Consider the following 23,063-nt stretch of genomic DNA (forward strand, 5'->3'; position numbering starts at 1 on the left):
ACTTCCTCTGCCACAACATTCCCTTGAACACAAATGCAGAATATTTGCTGAATGGAGCACACATACCCCAAGTGATCAATCCTCCCTTTGCTCCCACAGCTACGAACAGCAGGAGCTGTAACTCTGAAACATCTTAATCTTCATGTGAACTTGCTCTGAAAGGTTGATGGATCTAAACCACAGTCCCTGCAGCCTTTGGGAATGTTTATTCTTAATTTAAACCAATGAATGTGGGTTGGGACTGTTCACAAGGCACCTGAAGCTTGAGTCCAAATGGCAGTGGCATCTGGGAATGGCAGGATTTGGCAGAGTTCTGTTTGCAGGGTCTGCTGCTGAGTATGGAGGAACCCCAGCCTGGAATGTGAGAGGCACCCGAGCAGCACTGCAGCACGGCTGACACATCCCTGTGCTGCAGCTGGTGATGCTGTGGGATACCTGACGTGTTTTCCATGGTGGGCCTGACAGCTGGGGCTAAGGTCAGCCATCCTCCTCAAGGGTGAAGTGCGGGGCTTGCTGTAAATGGGGGCTTTCATCTGTCCTCTGCAACTCAGTGGTTGGGATCTGTGTGCACAAATGTGCTGGGACACAAGTTTCGATAAGATACCAGCACACAAACACCAGGCTACACATCACTGGGTGATTTTAGGGTAGGGAATTAGTCACCTGAAATTTTTTCAGTTCAGCAACCTGATTTTTTAGCAATTAATTGGGAAAATGCCAGATGGGGATTTATTTAACCTAATTTTAGATATCCATCAGAGCAATGTGAGTCATGAATCAATTCAGGCTCCCAACAGGCACAAAAGAGAGGGACAGGCATGACCACATCTTACAGCATGAAGCATCCTGGAGGCTGCCTAAAATGAGATTATATGAATTCCTGTTTTCATTTACACAGAATATACTGAAACATTTTAAAGAGTGATTAGGTGAAATTGAACCCCAAGGAAAGCCTGCATTGCGCCATAGCTGCAAGGGAATATGAATGCATTGCCTATGCACCTTCAGTCACCCTTCAAAAATGGGAGCCCTGAGTATCAAGCAGCCTCCCAGCACTTACTCTGACCTGTGAGGTGATAAGGCAGTATTAAGCTCTGGGCAGACAAGGCTCTGCATTTCTGGAGAGCAGTAAATTAGTTCTGAACCTGTTGCCACGCTGACACCTGTTCTGTGTGTTGCTATCTCATTATTTGTTTAATTTCATAGTGTCAGGCCTACACTCAGTGCTGCATACTCCCGACTCAAAACATTAGTCTCTAATTGAAAAACCATTACTGCATATAAAGTTACAATAATCACAGAAGCTTTAATTAGTTGAGTAAATGAATAGCAAGTAATCGAACTTACCCAACAGACTCTTCCCTCTACTTAGCTTTTGAATTCTATTCATTTCATTCTGGCAAGGAAGACCTAAAATATAATGTAAAAGAATCAGTTTCCAGATGGTACGGGACAGACTCTGCAATGACTGGCTTCACTGCTGACATGAAATGTAGGCTACTGTACACCTGGGACTGAGAGAAGCCCATATGCTGGTACTGTACTGCAAAACAAATTTGTCATTAGCTCCACTAATTAAAAAAAAAAAAAAAAAAAGGCAACACACTGTCGTTGAGAGTAGTGTTTGGGGGCCATTTTAATTGTTAAACCATTCTACCTCTCTTTTCACCAAATTGACATCATGCCAGCTCTCTGATTTATGACTTGCTAATTGGCTAATTTCTGCATTAATAAAAGAGTCAATTCTTGAGCTTTCTATCAGCAGTAGAGCTTATTTCTAGACTGTGTGCACTGACACTTACTAATTTGTTTGCTTTAACGATCAAGGGATATTAATACAGTTCATCTGAGACATTAACATGGTTCCACAATGCCCTTCACACTGGTGCTGGGGAAAAGAGCTTTTTAACACACCTGCTTGCCAGTCTCTACAGGCAGGCCCTGAAACACAGGGAGAGCCAACAGCTCCTCTTTGTATTGCAAATCGCACAACTCACCGCCCGGCTTCTGGAAGCAATAGCACCACTCGTTGTTGGAAAGCTTCCCATCCTTGAAGGAGTCGCAGGAGTTGAAGAGCGGCTTGACACACGGCTCGTACTTATCCAGATAAATGGCACTGATCTCCGAGGGATCCAGCAGCAGGTCATAGTTCATGTCAAGTTTGTTGAACATCCAGCCTAAGGAATCCTTACAGATTGGTAGGATGCTGGTGTCAAATCCTGTAAGACAGGCAAATATTCCCCAGCTGAACCCTGACATGCCCTGGGCACAGGAACCACTTCTAAGGTGAAGCCCTGCTAACTTTTCTTTTTTTGGCTGGACTCTGAACATTGAGCTGACTTGTGCAAAGCAGAACAAAATCCTAAGACTCAACTGATTGTGTAAAGCTTAAAGCCCAAGCACAGCTACAAACTACTCACACTCTGTGGGAGCTGTGGGGTGGAGAGGGCTGAGATTCAGACATGATTTCTGTAATTCAAAGTTATTTCTAGTCAAAAAGTTCTTGCTCGATTTTTTTTTCAGTCCTCAGTCCAAGGGGGTTGGCCTGGTTCCAGGAAACTGAAATGTGATGAGAAAAGGCTGCATCCACCATATTTTCAAACTAGACTGAATCTGAATGCAATTTAAATCCTGTTTCCCAGACTCATTTCTAGTTGCCTGATCAAATTCTTTCCTGCTGTGCTCTCACCTTCTACCTCTCATCCTTGCTTTTCACTCTTCAAAGGCCTGTCTGTGTGGTTTGTGACAACAAACTGCTTTGATCTGGACTGTGAGCTGTCTGGGGGAGGCAGGGGGAGAGAAGAGGTGAAGCGTCTCTGTTCCTTACAGCACTCTGAGGGAGGGCACTGCTTCAGCTGGGAGCTGCACAGAGCTGCCCATGCTCTTGCATGCTGTACCAGCACCACTCCTTCCTGCAGCCTCCAGGATTCTGCAGCAATACAGGATTCTGCTTTTCCAGCGCTTTGGAAACCATCACCATCATTCATTTTAATAGCCCAGACTCTTCAAAGACTGCTGCAGCCGTGGTTATCACAGAAAGCCCAAGTCATGCATATAGATACCCACTGTGTATGTGAGATACATGTTCCAGTATCCTGCAGTCTCCAGAAAAGCACTGGCATGGGGCATTATAAATCCACAAAGCTTTTTCAATGCTTAGACTAAATTCCAAGTTATCTACAATGTCAGGAAGTATATTTATAATACAGAGATAATAAATCTGATAACAAGGGTATTAGTTTCAACCAGGACTCAGAAACATGAATCCGTTGGCTGGGAATGTGCAGGGACAGAGGCCTGCTGATACCCTGGGCCTCTGGTGCTCACACTGCTCCAGCTGTGAGCAATAACCTGCCTGTGCACTGCTCACTCTGCTTTGGGCCAGGTGGAGAAGCCTGATGAGCTTTTTCCTTCAGCTGCATCATTCATTGAAAGAGGTTAAGCTTTATTTGCTGTACATGTCCCTTTCAGGATGCTGCTTTGTTAAAGTGAAAGCTGAGATGTTGCTGGAATCACGCTGACAGTTTGTCCAAGCTCTGCAGCCTACCTGCTATTTTAGGCATTAATCCAAAGGAGAGCAGGGCTTTTTGCTGGAAGCTGTGCTTTTTGTATGCAACTGTGGCTGAGAGTTGTCAGTGACCCAGAGGGACAATCAGAAGGGTTAACTAATGGGAAGGTTTGTGTCATTCATAATACATGTTTCTCTAAGGAAGGAAGAAGGTAACGCCATTTGCTCAGGGCTAGAGGCAGCTCAGGCAGGGAAGAGAGAAATAATGCTGAACATTTCATCACATTTTTATGCTGTTATCTCCCATAACATTATCTAATCATGTTTGAGCACAGTGAAAAAGAACAAGGCTGCATGAATAGATGTAGGGAGGAGCTGCTTGCCTTGCTGAAGCAATTAGAAATACTGACTTCAATTATTTTAGTCATCTGAAGAAGGCAAGCAGGATTTGATCACTGTGCAATCTCTTGTTGAGAGAAAGGATTTAAGATTCCTCACCTTTGCCTTTACAGAGCAACAGGAGCAGGGCACACAGTCCTGCCCTGTACAGGTATATGGTGCCAGATTCCCCACCCCAGGGCAGGTTAAAAGTAGTCAAACAGGCAGGGGTGGATCATTCAACTGCATGGTGGAGCTGGGATCAGCTTCAGCTATCCCAGTTTAACAGTTTTTAGAGAAAAAGAGTTAGTTTCCAAAGTCTGCTCTTTTTCTGCACAGATGCCCTCTCTGGAAATGGACTTTACACACTGTGGTGGCACTTACTGCTGCAAAAGGTAACTTCAGGGTGTGTTGTATCAACAGTTGAGTATGGTATGTGTTGCTCAGCCCTGATGGGTCTCTAAAGGTCATCTCTTAACTGGCAGGGATCAACGCAGGGAGGAGATCCCAGGATGAACTTGCCCCTGACAGTGCCTGTAGATTATTTCTGAGTCTTGTTTTCCTCCCTGCTGGGAAATCTCCACCTGTGTGCACAATGGGGATACAACACCAGCCTGCCCTCAGCACAGATCTGTCTGAGCATATCACCAGCAGTGACTGCTGTGAGTACAAAGCTGCTCTGTGACACACCATCAGGGCTTGGATGGGAGATACAGTTGTGAAAGGTCACTCGAGAAGACAGTTAATTACATTAGTTGAAGAGGTTTTGACTGTAATTTCTTATAAATAAGGGAGCTTTCACTGTTGTGACCAGAGTTCCAGATTAGATTTATTAAGAGGCTGGTTTACTAAACAGTGCTGGATTATCAGACAGTGTGATCTGGAAGTCCTGAAATATTGAAGTGGTAGGTGTAACACAAAGTCCTTAGCTAGATGGTTATTACCAGTGGAAAGTTAAATCTTTAATTGTCCCTCAATATGTAGTTGAATGTAAATAGTAGCTCCACTTCCTACTGTCTCCTGGTAAAAGGTACTGCCCATAAATCACATTTTGGAACATTGCATTTGCAGCCCAAATCCAACAATCCTGGATGCTCTCAGCACCCAGCACCAGGAGAGAAAGCCAAATGTCCCCTAAATGTTCAACACAGGCTCTGACTCACGGCAGCTGATGGAAAATGGCTTTTGGAGCTCACTTACCTTCACTGGGAGGTCACTATGCTCCCACCAGCCTGGTGAGACCAAATGATATTGAATGAATTAACTTCTTTTTAGAGTATTTTGATATACTTATCTATAAATATGATGCAATTTTCTGGATGAAATAAACCATATACTGTAATTCTGTAAAGAATTCAGTACTTGGTTAACAGGCTGGATTTCCAGCACAATAGACCCAGAATAAGCAACCTCAGTGAGAACCTTTCTGCATCTTTCTGTTCATCAGGGTAGTGCTGCAGTGCCTTTGGTGAGAAGCAGGAGAACAGTGCAGGCTCCACATCCCTCTTGCTCTCGGCTCCTTGGCAGATGCTGCCAACACAGATGCCAATTAATGTCAGTTGAGGTGGTGGCTGCTCTCATTTGGACACCTGCTCACAAGGACCTGGACTGAGACCATCGTGTTCCTCTTTCCAACTGACAGCATCCTGACAACTTTCATTCACTACAGAGCTGGAAGGAAATCAAGCTGGTGACCTACATGTAGAAGTCCCTCATCCCATTAATACATAAAACACTCCACCTCCTCTGATTTAAAATGGAATTAAATTTAAAAAAGTCTTTAGGTGAAAATCCTAATTAAAAATAAACACACCTTCTGGCATGACAAAAATTATTTTCCCCCTTCAAGAGTTGACTTACATGAGCCATTTTTATTTTATTAAAGTATACTACAATTAAATTAACAGGGGTATAATTAACCTAATTTCCCCAATCATTTAAAATAAAAGAAGGAGGAGAAGAAATGTTCCCCAGAAAAAATCCTTTCTATTGCACAGATCTCCTGTAAAAGAAAAACAACACTCACTCCAACCAAGGAGACTCTCTAGATACAATACAGGGATGTTATGAATTATCAACAGGCTCAGGAGCAATTTGAATCTGATCTTGCTACCTAATTAGTTTTATTATTTCCCTATGTCAAAGCAAGTCCCTGAGTTTCTTGTATCATTTATTGAGGAGATTTTAATTGCACAAAGCCTTCAGAAGACAAAGTACCTGGCCCACAGTGCTTTGCTGGGATCAGAGAGCTCAGGGAATGAAGGTTTGAAATTATCTCCATCATCCTTTTCCTTTCAAGAGACTTACAAAGAAAACAAAAAGGAGTGTACTTTTTTTCTTCACCTGGGGGTGAACATAATACACTCAAAATGCTTATTTACACTCACACATCTTGAAAAATTAATGTAGCATAGAGAAATCTCTGCTGGAAGACCTTCTCTAGACAGCCGATGTGTCCGAGGCATCGTAGTCATCCCATCCCACCATCTGTTCCTTTTACTGCCACGGGGGCATATCCAAAATGGATTACTTTGAAGATGTTCGTGCCTTTTCAAACTCTGCAGGCACAACCAAATCAGTTCAGTTTAATGAAGTGATGTGTGTGATGAGGAGGGTAACACATGCAGAGCCATAAAAAAAGGGCAATGTGTACATCAGAGCGTCTTTCCAGAGCTGTGTGTGTCCTGTTTGCCAGGATTCACATACATTCTTTTCTACACCTTGGGTATGTGAACTTTACTTTGAATTCTGAATCCTGTTTAAGGTGTCTTTCATTTTTAGAAATGTTTGAAGCTGGAGAGAGACAAATACTGCTGTCTTCGCTCTGTGAGTATTTTCAGTGCCACCAGAGAGAATGTGAGCTGCAGAATTTGGCACATGCAGATTAATTCATGAATACTGTTGCAAAAACCTCAAAAAGAAAAACAAGCCCAAGTTTTGTGGCATTCAAAAATGGCTTAGGCATCTAAACTCATGAAGTTTCTTTCTTTTTTTTTTTTTTTAACTGATATAGAAGAAAATAAGAGAATGTGCCAAACTAAGTCAACAGTCTAAAAATGAACATTGTTGAGATCAAGTGTTTAAGATCATCAGGCAGCCTTTCAAATAAAAGCTGCCAGGAATCAAACTAAACTAGAAAGAGATAACAGCTCCTCTGTGAATCAGAGCAAACACTGCAGAATTACCAGGAACATTTTTCTCACTGAAATTGCTTAAGCAAAAAAAAAAAAAAAAAGAAAAAGAAATTCAACACTTTTAGGATTGTATTTGGTCTTTGGCCTCTGGCAAGGTCATCATGAGGATGTCACAAATCATCTGCATGAAAACATCCTTTTGACAATCTGATAAAATGAGATTTCCTGTGATTTTGGGCCTAAAGGACTTCAAACAAAGTTCAAAGCCTCTAAGACTTTCTGTCATGGGGTTTGAAATGAATTCACATCTGGAAGCCATGATTAGCTGTACATCCAGTTGCTTTTTGCACTATGGTTTGGATCCTCAGCATGCGAGTATCTTTTTTTGGAGCACCATTTCAGAAATAAGTAGGACATGTGGTTTTAAAGATACTGACTTTGTTGTAAATACTATGCAAAATAAGGAACACATGAAAAAAGGTAATTTACACAGAATGTGACTTGTTTCACCACAGAGTTTTAAGACATGTGGTGAAATTATTGGGTTTGAGTATAGTTTTGAGCAATATAGTCTGTGGTATATTTTCTCTTTAGGAAGAGGCAATCTATTGCTACCCCAGCTCAGCTGGCACAAAAGAGAGGGGCTGTGGAGGCCTGGACCAGCAGAAAATGCCCACCCTGCTGTGCTGGGTCTTCTCTACTGTCCCTGTAGCCTCTGTGATGTTTCTCTACAGGGACACCAGGTGAAAAGAGCCATAAAAGTAGCAGCTGACTGAACCCTTCAAATTCTGGGTTTGAGCCCTGGCTTTAGACAGCTCATCCCAGAGAATCAGTGAAGTGACAGTGAGGCACACACCTACGCCAAACTTGTGCATCCTATTTTGCAGCCCAAGGGCCCACGTGTTTTGGGACATACTGTTTAAAAGAATTAATGAGTCCTTACAGAAAGCGAATTTGCATCTGCTCTCTGATGAGCATGACCTCTTTTAACGCTGTTATCTGAATCTTTCCCCTCCCAGGTGGCAAAATGACATCAAAATCAGTCATGTTGGCTTAACCCACAGAGAGTGAATGTCCTCTAGACTGTTCATTTTCTTCCTTTCTTAAAAAAAATAAGGCATCAAAGGAGGCAAAGATCATGTTATTAAATACCTCAGACACAATGGATTCCAGCTTTCTTGAAGATTTAACTCTTCTATCTCCATGGCTCAGATGTGGATGTTTTAATTATTCTTTCTCTTATATAAACTGCTAACAGGAAATTTTAAAGCAAATCTAAGTGAGTGTTTTCCAACATTGCCATAGTGTTCCCTATGCTTGTATGCCATATTTTCATCTTATGCCACTGACATTGTGTTAGAAAATGCTTGGCCATAAAACTGGTGGTTAAGCAGAGACCAGAGTCCAACCCTAAGAAATGATTTGGATGCAGCCACATTGAATTGGAGGTTGATGGAATTTAACTGTAACAACTGTATCATATTAGTTAACCCCAGCACTTGAGGAAAGTCCCTGAGCAGTTTCAGTTACTCATATAGAGGTGATCTCCACAGCCTTCAGACACAGTTATCTGCCTGATTAACTTGTGAAGGTCTGTCTCTGACTGCCAGTTTTTAGAGCAGTTTGGGCCAGAGAGAGGACAGAAGGACTGCAGCTCCTTGAGAAAACAGCACTTATTTGCAGGATCAGGTCTCCACTACCTGCTTATTCACTGGCACCTGCCTGACAGGATGTTGTAGAACCAACAGCTGTGCTTGGTTCAATTCTCTCAGGTTGGGAAGCTCCTACAATACCCAATGTGCAATGGGAAAGGGGTTTTCTTACTGCCTTGTGCCGTCTCCGAGCTCGTGGGCTTGATGACACGATTTGCATCCTCGTGAAGGGCACCGAACCAGTCTTTTAGTCTCGAAGCCAGGTTCCTCAGTTCTTTGTCTGTGCAAGCTAGGAAAGAACAAAGCACCAGACTGAGTCAGGAGCACCAGGGAAAAACCTCTCCCCAGAGAGTCCATTAGAAAAATAGTGTTTATGGTTGTAAAGTTCTCCTCATTAAGAGCTCTGAAGGAAAAAGAGAAGGTCAGGGGAAAGGATGCAAGCTAAAAAGAAAATGTAATTCATTATGAATTATAAGTTGTACTCAAGTACTTCCTTGGAATCTGACATGACTGGTGATGGAAGAAGTGCCACGCAGAGCTCCCTGCCGGTTGGCAATTAGAGCTATGTGACTATTTAACTTAAATGTTTTCACCTTTTAGGATTTCAGAGAATAGTATCAGTCAAACAGATGGGGAGGAGGGACATACTTGCCTAGACATGCTACACAAAAAAGATGCTAGGGATAATTTATAACCACATTTGGCTTAGTATAAGGCTATTATCACAGTAATAGAAAATATATATACTTATTTATATACAGAAAAAACTGTTATGTTGCTCTAGTTCTACTGTGAGACTCTGCCACCTCTGAAGGTTGTCAATTCCATTTTGTTAGCTAAATGTTTTGTTGGTATAACATTTATTTTCTTATAAATTTTACTGGGAAGTATCTAATTTTCCCAGAAATTTCTGCCAAGAGATTAATGTCCAGCTGAAGCAAATATTTTTAAGGAAGAAAGCTGCATTAGCCACAAGTTTCTGTCAAAAAAACATTCTTGTTTCTGTATCATGTTTAGTGCCTAAAATTCACATGCTCAGGCAATTGTATTATTCCTGCTGTGCACTCATTCTACATTTTAAATGACATTTCTTGGAATACAGAGCAAGATTTTATGCCATAGAGGCAGACATCCCTCACAGTCACAATAAGTCTTCTCTGTCAGACTGCACATTACAATATTCCTCCTTCCGCCTTACTGAAGAACAATTGAGTCCCACAGCTCTCCCAAGTTAAACTCACTGCTCCAATGACTCCAAGGAACTTGCTGATATGTCCTGGCTGTGCTGAGTACTTGTTTGTTCTCGCACTTTAGTTTGGGACAGGAATAACTTTGAAGTTAAAAATAGAAATTATAGCCTTTTCTAAATTTGAGGGGGGAGAAAAAGAAAGATTTACCCATTTTTTTTTTCTGTAATGCTGAAAGAGTTTGATAAATTTTCCTACGAAAGATAAAAATATGAAGATCACTATCCCTCTAAAGCTGAGTCCAGGTAAGGAAAAATCCCATCAATTAATGTAAAATAAATGGAAAACAATGCAATACTAATTGTAAAGTGGCCTACCTCGCTGAAAAAGCTTATCACTTTATTTTCTCACCAAAACTAACATTACATTTTACTCATTGTAAATTATCTTTCCAAGTTGGGTTAAAAAAAATAGGATTCATTTGTCCAAGAAATGAGTAATATAATTTTACTGTGCAAACCTGGTACTTATTAAATAATTATTGTGGCACAAGTCACCTTTAGGAGGCCAAGGCTTGAACTCTGGACTACAAACATCCCTTCCTGTGCCTTCCTGACCCCTCACTGTGCCTTCTGGACAGGTACACTGAGCTTCACAGACAGTCAAGGCCCGAGAAAAAGAAACAGTAATAAATAAACTACACTCTGGAGCCATTTTCCTGATTTAGATTTATGTACTTCCAAACACAAAGCCAACCCTAGACACCACAGCAACCCAAGGGAAGCCAAATGCTTTGAGGGACACTGGATTTGCTCCCAAACTCACCCTGTGTGTAGAGAGGACTCAAGGAGCAAACTCACCCCGTGTGTAGAGAAGACTCAAGGAGCAAACTCACCTCCTCTCCCAGCCTCAGCACCCTGCAGGATGCACTCCCTGGGGCCAAACTAAAGTCTCTGAAACGAATCTCACAAAGTGGTCATTTGGTGTAAACTGCATTGACTGGGGTAATTGGAATCCATGCTTTTAAATTGCAATACAAACTAGGATTGAATGCACCAGCATAGGTGGGACAGAAGTAATTAATTAATGGTAAACAGAAGTAACTAATGGTAAATCAGACTTGAAACAACTCCTCTCTATAACTGAGCCAACCAAACATGTCAGGGTCTGTAAAATGTCATTTGTAATGAAGTCATTACAGTTTTTCCATGTCTGTAACTTCAACCATGTCAAGAAACAGCTTTTTTTGAGGGCAGTGTTTGAGAGTGGACCCTGGGTGAATTTATTGCTCTTGTTTTTGCTGACCACAAACCCTGCAGATTTCCTTTGGAATTTGATCTGAGGCATGATTGACAGTAAGCCCAGAACTGGAGTTTTCTGCATTCTGGATAGTTCTTCTGTGAATAACTGAGATAATCCTTAAGTATGCTGCTTAGAGATGATTCCACAGTGGATATGATTTTGAGGTTCTCTCTTAGGACTGCAGTCTTTCTTCACAAGAATAATTGCTGTTTCATGAGTCAAACAGGAGCCAACTTTGCTGTTAATATGAGGTGAATAATAAATTTATGGACAAGACTTCAAAAATTTAATGCAAAGTTCAGTTAACTTAATATTCAAGTATTTAATGCCCTCAATCTCACTTTCTCCTGCACATTAAAATAGAGGAAGTATCCTTTTATTTCACATTTCTTGTATTAAATTTTATTTTAATGCTACCATGCATGGTTAAAAATATCCTGCCTTTCTACCTAACGGAACTGCATTCCATTTTTATTTATTTGATTTGAACATTATCAGAGGCATATAATCATTCTGAATTTGCTTGGTTTGGGGCACATTTGGGACACTTCAAAGTGGATTGACATTCAGAGGGCAGGAGTTTTGTACAAACAAAGTCAGGCCCAGCCTCCAGCTGGGCATCCGGGAACCAGGGCACTCAGTGTTTTATTTCTGATGGTAGGGCCCATTAGTTACATATCAAACAATCAGAAAGCATAGCTCTGAGGAGCCCCTCATCTGAGATCCTTATATATAAATTTACATTAGTAGAAGAAAAAGCATTTTTAAGAACCCTCTTCATGAAAAATGCAGTGCAAATGTACCTCTTCACTATTAATAGAAGTTTCAAGTCACATTTCTCAGATGAGAAGAACAGGGCTGTAGGAGGAATGGATGTGATAATGGGTCTCTTGCTATTTGAAGATTTATAAGGAGAGAACACGGGGGTTGCAAACAATATGGATATTGACACGACTTGAAGCACTGATTAAAGAACCCAGGCTGAAGAGAATCACCAAGGGAGGAATCTCTCCATAGCCCCTCTCTCGCAACTGAAATCTGTCCAGTCAACTGTCAACAACCATTTAAAGCTCTGGTGCTTGAAACAGACCCAAGTGCCAACATATGTAAATAGGCATTTTCAGTGGTGTGTATCTTCTCCAAGATAAGAGACTCTGGCTTCAATCCATTTCCTACACCTTTTAAAGAGAGAACAACCCATAATTCTTTACCCTGGCTATTTTATTGATGTCAACAAAGGTTCTGCCTTAGCAGCCATCTGACATCAGATCCTCCTGTAACAGGAAGTCCCGGATCCTTCCCTGCTGATAGCTTCGATGACATCTGCTCACAGCCGATGGCTTCCCTGAGCGCAGCAGGCTGGGATGGCTGCTGCTCCAGCCAGGGCTGGAGAGGCAGGTTGGGTAACACCCAGCTCATCAACCTGACCCCAGAGCACAGGCCCTGCACTTGAGGTGGCAGTGGGACTTCGAGCAGGGGCAGAATCTGTCCCTTCTCTGAGCCTCAGCAATGCGAACGCAGGAGGAGGATGTGAGAGCTGCTGGACCCAACATCATCCTCAGATCTGCATCTGCTGATGTGACAAATTATCCTGCAGAAGTGATTTATTAACAAGCACCTAAAGTGCAGATTTATTCCCAAGGGTGAAGCACTTGGTCCAGCAGTTATTTATTCCTCACAAACTGAAAGCACTGTTGCTAAATACCTATTTTCACCAAGCAGAAAGCATTAATCTGACCTAATGGAAAGCCATTAGCATGCTGTAAAGGCTCAGGCTTTTATGGGCCTGCTTTTGTTACGGACTTTTTCAGCTCTACAGATACTAATCTATATAAATTGGTGGTAAAAATTAGCAGTATAATATTTAATTTCACTCTTTCAGATAGGGACTTTCAATAGTACTTGGTGATAGAAATCAACATTAAAACTGAACTTACCTGTAGATGTATGAGATTAAATCAATACTGAATCACATCCCATTTTTTACTCCAGCCTAGCAAAGCAATATTGTAAAATCTCCATCCACTAACAAAATAAAAAAGCATAAGCCTCACAACTCCTACTAGTGAATTCTAATACTTAAAAAAACCTTAATACTTACACAGCACATTCCTGCAGGACTGTATTAGTGTCTCACTTGCTGCTGGAATATTCTGACACTGTGTGTCAAACAAGAAGTCCATATTGTCCAGGAACAAGTTACAGTGATACATTACACTATTTCCCAATAAGCAAAGTATGCAACCAGATTCACAGAATGTGTAGAAAAGGTATCGTGTTACTTGACTTCCTTGTAATCTCTCTGGCATGTCTGTTGCCTTCTCATTCCTACTGTTCTTAGTCTAACAATAATTCTTACAGATAGTACTACATTCCTACCAATTACATGTGGAGAGACTGGTTCTTTGGGTTCATATTATTGTTATATGACAGTAATATATATACAGTCTCTTAGGTAGAGATTGAGGAAAAAATTCCCTATGCCCTGAATGCCAAAGGGGAGAGAGTAGCCCTGAGAGCTGGAATAGCTTCAACTGTTTCTGTATGGTAGAAGAAAAGAAACTGCAAATGTAGAGGGGGAAAAAAAAAAAAAAAGTTGGAGCTTTAAAAAATGCATATTTATTTACTGAGGTTAGTGTTCTTCCCATGCAAATTAAATCTTCAGCCTAGGAACACACCGCTACTTTTTAGTAACCTGCTTAAAGATGCAAATGTGCTGCCATGGAGCAGAATCAATGCGTTGTGGTAGAGGTGACCAGCCACAAAATGTAAATAAGAAACAGAAAACTTTGCAAGAGAGCCCATGGATTGAGAGGCTTTGTATTCCCTGAGCAACAAGAGGTAGTGGATGTATTACTGGAATCCAGCCCTGCCTGCTGCCTGGCTCTCAAGCAGTAATCAGCTTTACTGGTAGCACATGTGAGTGGTAACAAATGGTCCAGTCATTTGTCCTGTGAGCCTAGAGGACAAGTTCATTTAGTTTTGATTAAAATGTGATACAGCACAAACCTAAATGAAATTGCCCAATAGTGATATATTCCTCCAGTTAGAGGTAGGACAGGCATTATTTCAGCAATTCAGACGGGAAAAAACTCTCATTTTTTTATTTTTGAAGACTAACACAACAAAATTATATGGTAAAACATATTTAAAAACAATGTGGCAGCACTTCTTAAAAAGGTTTGACATAAATGTACCTTAGCATGGAGGTTGACAGGAGATCTTTTGTTCTAAGTACCAATTTTTATATTATCTTTGTATTTTGTGTGCTTTGTAAAAAGAAAATGCAGCAATTTTATCCATGCTCTCCCTGACAAACATCATTACATTTTCTTGTAGGTAAGTCACCATCTTATTTCACCGTGCTATAACTGTGTCCACATGTGTGTGGATTATTAAAACTGGCAGTTAAAAAAATTGTAGCATCTTTCGGGCTAAGGGGGTGGGTCTGCTCCCAGAAATACAGAATTGTGCTCTAAACACTGCTGCTGCAGGAGCTGGTTTGAAACTAAGCATCAAGATAAATTCAGGGCCATGCTAACCCTCCACTTCCAATTCAACTCCACACAGATGCATATAAACACACACACACATCTGTGTGACTTGTAGATGGCTCCCAAGTGTTTTATATGTGATATTCTGGTGATACAACTCTGGCGATAATCACCTTCACAAATATTTCACTGTTCGTGGTTGGAAGGAGTAATGCTCTAATTTGCTCTTTTCATTGAGGCCTCAGGCAACTTCTTATAATAAAAAATGACGTATTATGCCAATAATTTTATGAAGTAGAAAGGAATGGATTGTTTACTATTACTATAAGGAAAGGTAGTGCATTCCAAACATGCCTTGCTGGTCCGATCAATGAACAGCTCACATGTAAAATCGCTCCTGTAATCACCAACATTTCATGACAAAGCTCTATGTGGATATATATTTGTCTCACTGCATTTTTAGCACTCACTGGCTATTCTTCCACAGGGTTGACACCCATGCTGATAACCACCTCTGAACCTTCTGTCACTTGTTTTGCCTTGTCTTATAAATACAGCAGCAGATGCCAAGATCCTGCAGTTCAGACTTTGAGACGATTACAGGAGCAGCTGAGTTATTGGGAAGACGAAACAGGCTTTGATCTGAAGCTTCTTTAAAATGGTACATTTAAAACACAAAGCTCAGCTAGAGCTGTGTGAATGAAGATTGAGAGCTACAAAGCTCCCTTGCTAGTGCTGCAGGCAAAGTGTACATCTGCTTTCCTAGTACTTAATGCTACTTCCTTTTGTGCTCACATTAATTGTGGAAACCCAGGAAAGTTCATCTTTGCCAGGTGATTAAGAAGCCTGGAGTTTTATTTTAAATATATCCAAACTATAATGATGGTGTGGGACTGTCAGAGCCAAGCAGAAAGCTTGCGGGAGTAACATCCCTTGTGACATTCTGGCCATGTCAGGTACTAATTAAAATGTTATCTCCTGCATGGTTCTTAGCCTCCCAAATTCATTTGCCAGCTCACTCTAATGTCCTCATTCAATTCTGTCATAACACCTGAAAGGTGGAATAGAGTTACATCAATTGAAACCTAAAGCAGAGCAAATAAAAATGTCTGACTGAGTGGACTTTTCTAACAGTTCATGCAATGCTCTGGATAAAAAAAGGCTTTATAGAATCATCATGTCCCCTCTTGCCTCCCTCCCTCCCTCTCTGTTTTTTACACTCTACTCTGAACAGATGTCCCCAACAGATCTCAGAGAAGAGACTCCAGTCTGCTTGAGCTGTGGCCTGTCCAGCTCTGGCCAATCTTTACAAGAGGGCTGAGTTCTTAGAAAAACTGACCACTTCTGTGAGTTTAAAGCAGTGTTTAAAGCAAACACACAGCCCACAGCCCATGGGAGGTTTTCAGAGATACCTGGCTGCCGCTGACAGCTCAGCAGATAGTACACACTAAGGCATTGGAAACAATAAATAAGCAAAGCTGGAATAATAATTAAGAGTAGAAACAAAACTCACTGTGGTTAAAATGAAGGAATTGTGGGACAGTTGTTTTTAGACAAACAGTATAGGCTACCATAGTGTGTATATTTGGGCTTTAAATGGAATTGTTTCCTACAGACTTTCTGAAGCCACAGCTGAAAATGTTAAAGACAACCTCCTGAACTTCACATCCAGGAGGTTGTTTTGCTCCACTTGCTGAACAAAGAGAAGTTTTAGATTCTGATCTTCAGTAAAAAATGTTTTGAGTTACAGTAGTTGGAAATAACTTGAGCTGGTGATGTTAAGGGCAGCTGGTACTTTCCATAATGAAAATGGTCTTCAGCTGGAAAGAGCAAAATTGAGGAAGTAAAATTAGTAATTTGACAGTATTTGAGAAGAAATGGGCAGATCTATTTATGTTCAATTGGAGCAGGAAAGCAACAGCCAAGAATAAAAATGAAAAGATTATATATAGGGGAAAACAGTGAAAATACAGGATGATTTCACAGAATGCCTATGTTGAAGCATAAGCACATGCAACACTTCTCAAAAAGAAGCTGAAAATATTACTATATATGAAATGAGCTGTAAGAGATCTCTAATTTTTACAGTTCCTTGTGCAATCACAGATAGACCTAAACTGAATTGGGAAAAAACCCAATGACTGTAGATAATTTTTGTAAATTATTAATTTTTTGTCATAGTAAAAAGAGATATTCATTATTATTTGATACCATTCTTTTAAAATACATGAAGGTGGTTCATAGGATAAAACTACTTTTACACAATTCTCTTCTTCTGACACTACTCCATATCTTTAAGTTTGTTCAAATCTAAAATTAAGGCACTCCCAGTTGGTCACTGGGTTTTTTTGTTTGCTTTAATGTGAAAAGGTATTATTTTTTGGGCAGCAAGATCCAAATGCCAGTGTGTTCGAGATACCTATTGTGGAGGTAATGTTTGGGCTCTCCACCCTCACAATAATGATCATTGCTGCTACCTGAGGAAACTAACTGCAGAAGATTGTACAGAAATGCAGAAGCAGGACTCTCACTGTGCAGCCTGAGTGGATCTAGCACAGGGCATTTCCAGAGTGACAGTGAGCACTAGGATTGATCTGCTCTCTCACAGGAAAAAAACCCACCCCACGTTCTTCCCAGAATCCCTGCTGGGATATTGGATACTACCTAAAAGCTGCAAGAGGGACCCAGGAATTTATTAGAAAGACTCCTTCTTCCAGGAACTGGTATTCTATCACACAGAAAAAAAGGGGGAAACAATTGAGTAGATTCACTTAATTTTTAGTAGAGCCCACCATCCTTATTCTCTTCCTCAGGGAGCCTTGAAAAGTGACAGATAAATCCAATTTGCCTGTGCTTGAGCAGGATGGAGAGAGAGATACTCGTGAGTCAGCATATGCCAGCAGAAGCTGGTTTTCCCCCTCATTAACTTTTTTGCACATCAGCTGATTTTTACTTTATACTGAGTATATCCCTGTGCTTATTTTCTCTGTTCCCTACAGAATGTCATCACATCTGATACCACCAGGGCTTCATTAATGTAAAATGTTGTCATGTGGTGAATTATTCTTAAATGAGAAAACACAGACAACCCTAGAAGAGAAAATGAGGAGTTGTCGGACAGCATGTGAATAGGAGCATTTGAAGGTGTCCCACAGGAATTCCTCCAGCAAACTGTTGGGAAAACTGATTGAAATTCAATAAGAAAGTGCAAATGAGACAACATAGCTCCCCTGTGGATTGCAAAGATCCCCTGACAGGAAATCAGAACTATCTATGCACTACTGCACCTTGCAAACCCAGAAACTCACAAACACCACAAGGAAAGGCAGCACTGTGACCCAGTGTTCAGGGCAGCACGGAACAACCAAGCAGAGCAGAAACCATGGTAAGGAAATACAATAGTCCTGAATATTGAGAACCAAATTTGCCCGGATTTATGACCTGACTAGGATTTTATTGGAGCCATTTATACACCAGAGCAATGCCATTAACAGGAGAAGAGCAATCGGTAGGTGAGCAAACACACTCATCTCGGACAGTTCATCAGCGCTCAAGTGCATCCCATTAACAAAGGCATTAGAATGCACTTCTCATCAGATGCACAAGAAAGTGCATCACAAGCAGGGGTTTGGCTTCTGGGCAGACAGCTCTGTCCTGTGGTGTGAGCAGAGGGACTGTGGAAACTCCCCGAAGGACAGGACCTCAGCTGCAGGTGAGATGAAGAAGCACCTCCTCCCTTACAGAACTGGTGCTCGGGAACTTGCCCGAACCTAACCTGGCAAAGTGGTGGAGTGGCTCAATTTGTAACAAACTCTGGTGCTTTTGGCTGAGGTGGTCACTGATGCCAAAGCCAGTCTGGCCTCTCTTTCTGGACCAAACAGCTGGAGTGCTGCTAAAGCACAAAACAAACTTCTCCAGGATTAAAAAGAGGGCAGCTAAGATGAGCTGAGTGTCAGTGAAGGCTGTAGATAAAAAAAGGCTCAAAATACTCACTGTCTGTTATTTGCTTACTGTAACACGTATTACCTCATGTAGCTACAAAACTTCATTTAACAGAGTAAAGAAAAATATGAGGTGGACTTACTAATGAGCACCTGGCACTTAGAAGCTGTGGGAATCAATAACTTCAAAAAAGTATGGAATGTAGCTGCAAAGATCTCCTACTAACACATGTTTTGAAGAATCATTTAAAGAAATGTCAATTCTTTTCCCAGCTCTTGATGCACATTTGTGTATTTTTAAAGTCTTTTAGAGACAGGATTGAGTTTTGTGTATTCAAGGATATGATTTATTGAAAATGTCCCGATTTTTAAAAATATTTGCACTATTAAAATATTTAACATCCAAAATAGTAGAAAAGCAGCGAATGAGATCAAAACCATCCTGTGGCATTATGAAAACCATAAGCTGTGCAATTCCAAAAAAGATAAAAATGGCTTGTGTGAAAGGAATTTGTTTTGTAAAAAAAATGACAGATTCAGAACTGTGGCTGAGAAAGCTTTGAAAGTGGCCAGGCTGACAGGGTGTATTGTAGGGCAGCTGTAAGCCTTTGTAGATGCAATTATTATCATCTTCCCAAAGCACAGGCAAGTCTGTGAGGAAAAAAAAGCAAAGAATAGGAGAAAAGGCTGCCTGGAAAGGAGACCCCCCTTTCCCAGGCCTAGATGCTGACTTGCTGATGGCTTAAACCAAAGAGAAAATAATCTGAATCTAATTTAAAATTTGGTCATTCTGAAGAAAGAACAGGTGAGGAAAGAGAAATGTTCTGGGAGGGGGCAGCAGCAGGTGTCTGAGTGGAGATCTGGGGCGGTTCTTCCAGCCCCATCCCGTGCCAGGCCACAGAAGTGCTCTTTGGAATAATTATTTAGTCAGAGTGGCTGTGGATCAATGTTATCAGAGTGTTTGCAATTATAAAATTTTGGAAAAGATCCAGCCAGGCATCCTGGAGGACTGAGGATTTGGAATGCTGGGTAAGGCTGTACACTGTGCAAACGTCAGCACCTTTCCAGTGGCAGCTCTGACACTGGGAACTCTGGGGCTGTGCCGGTTTCTCTAACACTGCACAGAGCTGTCTACAGGAATTCACCCTTTAGTGAAAACAGTATTTTGCCTAGATTTTTTATTTATCAGACTGTCCAGTTCAAATCCCAGATTTCAGTACATGTAGACCATACTACTGAAATTAGACTATGGGCCTGCATCTGATTTCCCAGGGTTCTGAATTTACACAGGTAGCTGAAAGTTCCGGGTGTCATACACTGAAAGAATTTTAGAATATATTATTCAGTCTTCCTCCAAAAGTTGCCTTATGCCTTTTAGATTTCACTATTCCTTTGGTGCTCCTTAAGGATGCAGGGATATTATTTCACATTCCATCCCTTTAAATTTTTTTTTATCTTTAATTCACTACAGAGCTGGAATGTACTTTCCCCACTTTGCCACAACTTCCTGTACATTAAAGTATCTGTAGATGACAGGATTTTAGTACACCTTTTACTATCCCTGTCACTGCCAGGAAAAGCAGTCATCCCACTAAGGCAGCAAAGTCTCATCATTTCACTGTGAGCTAATAACCACAGGCTGTTCCATGTGTGCCTCGGTGCAAAGGATCAAAAATAATTCCCTACTACACTTGCTATGACTGATCATAAAAATGTACTTCTAATTTTAAGAAAATCTTGGAGAAGTCACCGGGAATTTTTTTGTTTTCTTCCTGAAACCTTCCCTGACAGCAGCAGGAGCCTGGATTTAAGTATTTGTGTACCAACAGGTGGACGGGACACACACATTCACTCTGGCTCAGACTCACAGAGCTGCCTGCAAGTAATAATGCAAGAGGAGCCTCCTCCTTCAGTTGTTGTAAAGGCAGGCAGTAAAGAGAAAAAAATCACCCTTGGATTCATACCCTCCATCTGTAAAAAGCACTGCTGAAAGCACAATTATTTTGACAGATAAAGAGGAAAGAAAAAAAAAAAAAGGACTTAGGTAAATTACAATGAAAGAACTCAATGTATATCTAAAAGTATCTCAGAATTTTGCAGTAAATAATGCTTTCAAAGGAAACGGTAATCTTTCTGCATTGAAAGCTTCTGATCTTACCATCTTTGCTTCAGATCATATTAGTACTGAGCATCATCACAAGAATGTGTTCTTTGAAGCATGTGTACTCTATTTCCCTTCTATTTGTCATAAATACTCTCTCTGTGAAAGCACACTCTGCCACTGTGCACACATTTTTCTTTCTAAGAGTTAATTCATTTCCTAAAGAAACATCATGCAAAAATCAATCTTGCCAGTACAAGTTCACAAGGCCTGATTCGTTTAACAGATGATTTATTGATAACTCTGAGATAGAAAATAATGGAATGTTGTTACTAAGAGCAACATTACACATTCCCAACAATGTATAGAGAAGGTACATACAGAGGATGTTAATGCTCCTTCATGGACATTGCAAGAAGAAAGAAGAGAGCTGGCCATGGCTCATGGCTGGCTTCCAACTTGTATTCCAGCTCCCCCTTTGCACTCCCACCTAATGTTATTGCATAAATCCTGGCCTTTGCTGTTGTTGGTTTCACTGAAAAACAAGTTTGTGGAAAGAGAGAGAAGAAAGCAAGTGTTCTGTTACATAACCAATTCTTCAGAGAAAATGTGAAAGTTCAACCAAAACTGCACATGAAGGAACAGACCACAGCTGAGTGTGGTAGTTGATGGTTTGATACCTAATCTGGAAAATATTTGTCTAAGTAGTCACACATGGGGATTAAAGACCTCTCTTCCTTCTCTCTTTCCTTCCTGTCCCTTTTTCACACAGTGCCAAAAAAAGCAGAGTATGCAGTTCTCCAGGCTGAATACACCTTGGATTTCTTAGCATGGTGTATAGATCCTTTTTATTTTCTACTAAAGAAGGCACGGGGAAGAGAACCAATTCCCTGCAGCACCCCTTTACCTATATATTCCACAAGTGTGGTGGGATCCTGGACCGTCTCATAAAAATAAAGCAGATTTCCCCTGAGCTGCCTTATGCTCTCATATTCATCATGACTCAAGTGATCGAATGTGACCTTCAGCAGGATAACTACTTTGCTGTCCCCAAGTCAGGTGTTAAATCATCCAAATTTTAGCTCTTGTAAAAGAGTCCAAGCCTAATGTCAGATGCTCAAACTCCTGATTCAAAGTACCTGCACACACCCTGGGCAGAGAGCATCTGGTCCCAGGCACAGAAATGGCTTTGAAAACTTGCTTCTTCCTGAGGACCGAGGAACTGGCACTGAGCTGGCAGGAAAATGCCCTGTGTGCTCCAGATCTCAGGGCCAGAATCCTCATGGGGAACTCAGCAAAAAGACCATTTAACTCCGAGAAAGCAGCAATGAAACATCGCTGTGCTGCATTAGAAAGCAAGCAGTTCTGAGCACAGCTTGTCCCACCAGATTGGTCCCTCAGAGATCTGAACCTTTGTCAGACTTCTAAATCCCAGCACTGCATAGATGAGAAGTTGGTATCTTTAAGTAACCCATCATGCTCAATGCTAGACAAACATACGAAACAACTTCTCATGCATGAAACACTGTATGTTTTTTGGAAAAAGTAAAAAAGTAAAGCAAATCCTTAATCCTTCTTTCTGAAAAATAGCAGGAAAAGAAATTACTCCTATTCTAAAGTGCAAAAAGTGAGGAATGTTTGGCATGCTTCATTAAACAGACAAAAATAGAAAACATTTTGAAAACACAGAGTTGAATAAATCTACAGTACTCCATAGAAAAAAAGAAGGAAAGATTAAAATCTGTTCCCAGAAAGATAATTTAAACCCAGAATGAAACATTCCCTCCCCAGTAATCAGTCTGAAAATAGGATGATTTAACTGAGACCCTCAAAACCTCTGTAACAGAAACTCAGGAAAAACTGATTAATTCAGTGGTACTATATTGCACTGTCAAAATTATAAAGTGAAAATGTTAACTCAACCTACAAGGCCTTTTTACTGTGTAACAGAATTCAGCAGTAATTAAAAAAATCTCAAGTACCCACATTTCATGAAAACAAGTCTATATATTTTCCTGTGTCAGAGGAATGGTGAGTGGGAAACCCAGGAGACAGGAACTCAGGGACTGATGTATTTACAGCCAACAGTCACAAGGTAGCAGCACAAAACATCAGTCTAAAGGATTTCTTGAAGATAGAGAGGTGGAGGTGACAAGGGCACAGCTCTAAGTGTGCAGGGAACACAACTTGTGGCAATTAAGTGCTTAGTGGGGAGGAAGTTCAGTGCCGGAGTATCCTGAGCCAACCTCTGAGCCAGCCAGCAAAAGCCCAATAAAAGAATAGACCTTTTTTTGGATTTACTTTAGGTGAGAGATGTGGAATATGACCCAATATCAGGGAACAAGGAGAGCAGGGAGCAGAGGAGG

At 41.0% G+C, this 23,063-nt stretch overlaps 1 protein-coding gene across 2 annotated transcripts in view; it reads right to left on the bottom strand.

The window, feature by feature from the left end:
* SPOCK1 (SPARC (osteonectin), cwcv and kazal like domains proteoglycan 1) overlaps nt 1-23,063 on the bottom strand; it is a 281,576-nt gene that overhangs the window by 9,390 nt on the left and 249,123 nt on the right. For both annotated transcript variants that reach the window (XM_048319809.1, XM_048319807.1), the window contains 3 exons: nt 8,845-8,961; nt 1,998-2,219; nt 1,348-1,410 (listed from right to left, as the gene is read on the bottom strand). In XM_048319809.1, coding sequence (XP_048175766.1) covers nt 1,348-1,410; nt 1,998-2,219; nt 8,845-8,961 — 402 coding nt within the window. The remainder of the gene's footprint in view (nt 1-1,347; nt 1,411-1,997; nt 2,220-8,844; nt 8,962-23,063) is intronic.

The sequence above is a fragment of the Corvus hawaiiensis genome, chromosome 15 (assembly GCF_020740725.1).
Source record: "Corvus hawaiiensis isolate bCorHaw1 chromosome 15, bCorHaw1.pri.cur, whole genome shotgun sequence".
Classification (NCBI taxonomy): domain Eukaryota; kingdom Metazoa; phylum Chordata; class Aves; order Passeriformes; family Corvidae; genus Corvus; species Corvus hawaiiensis.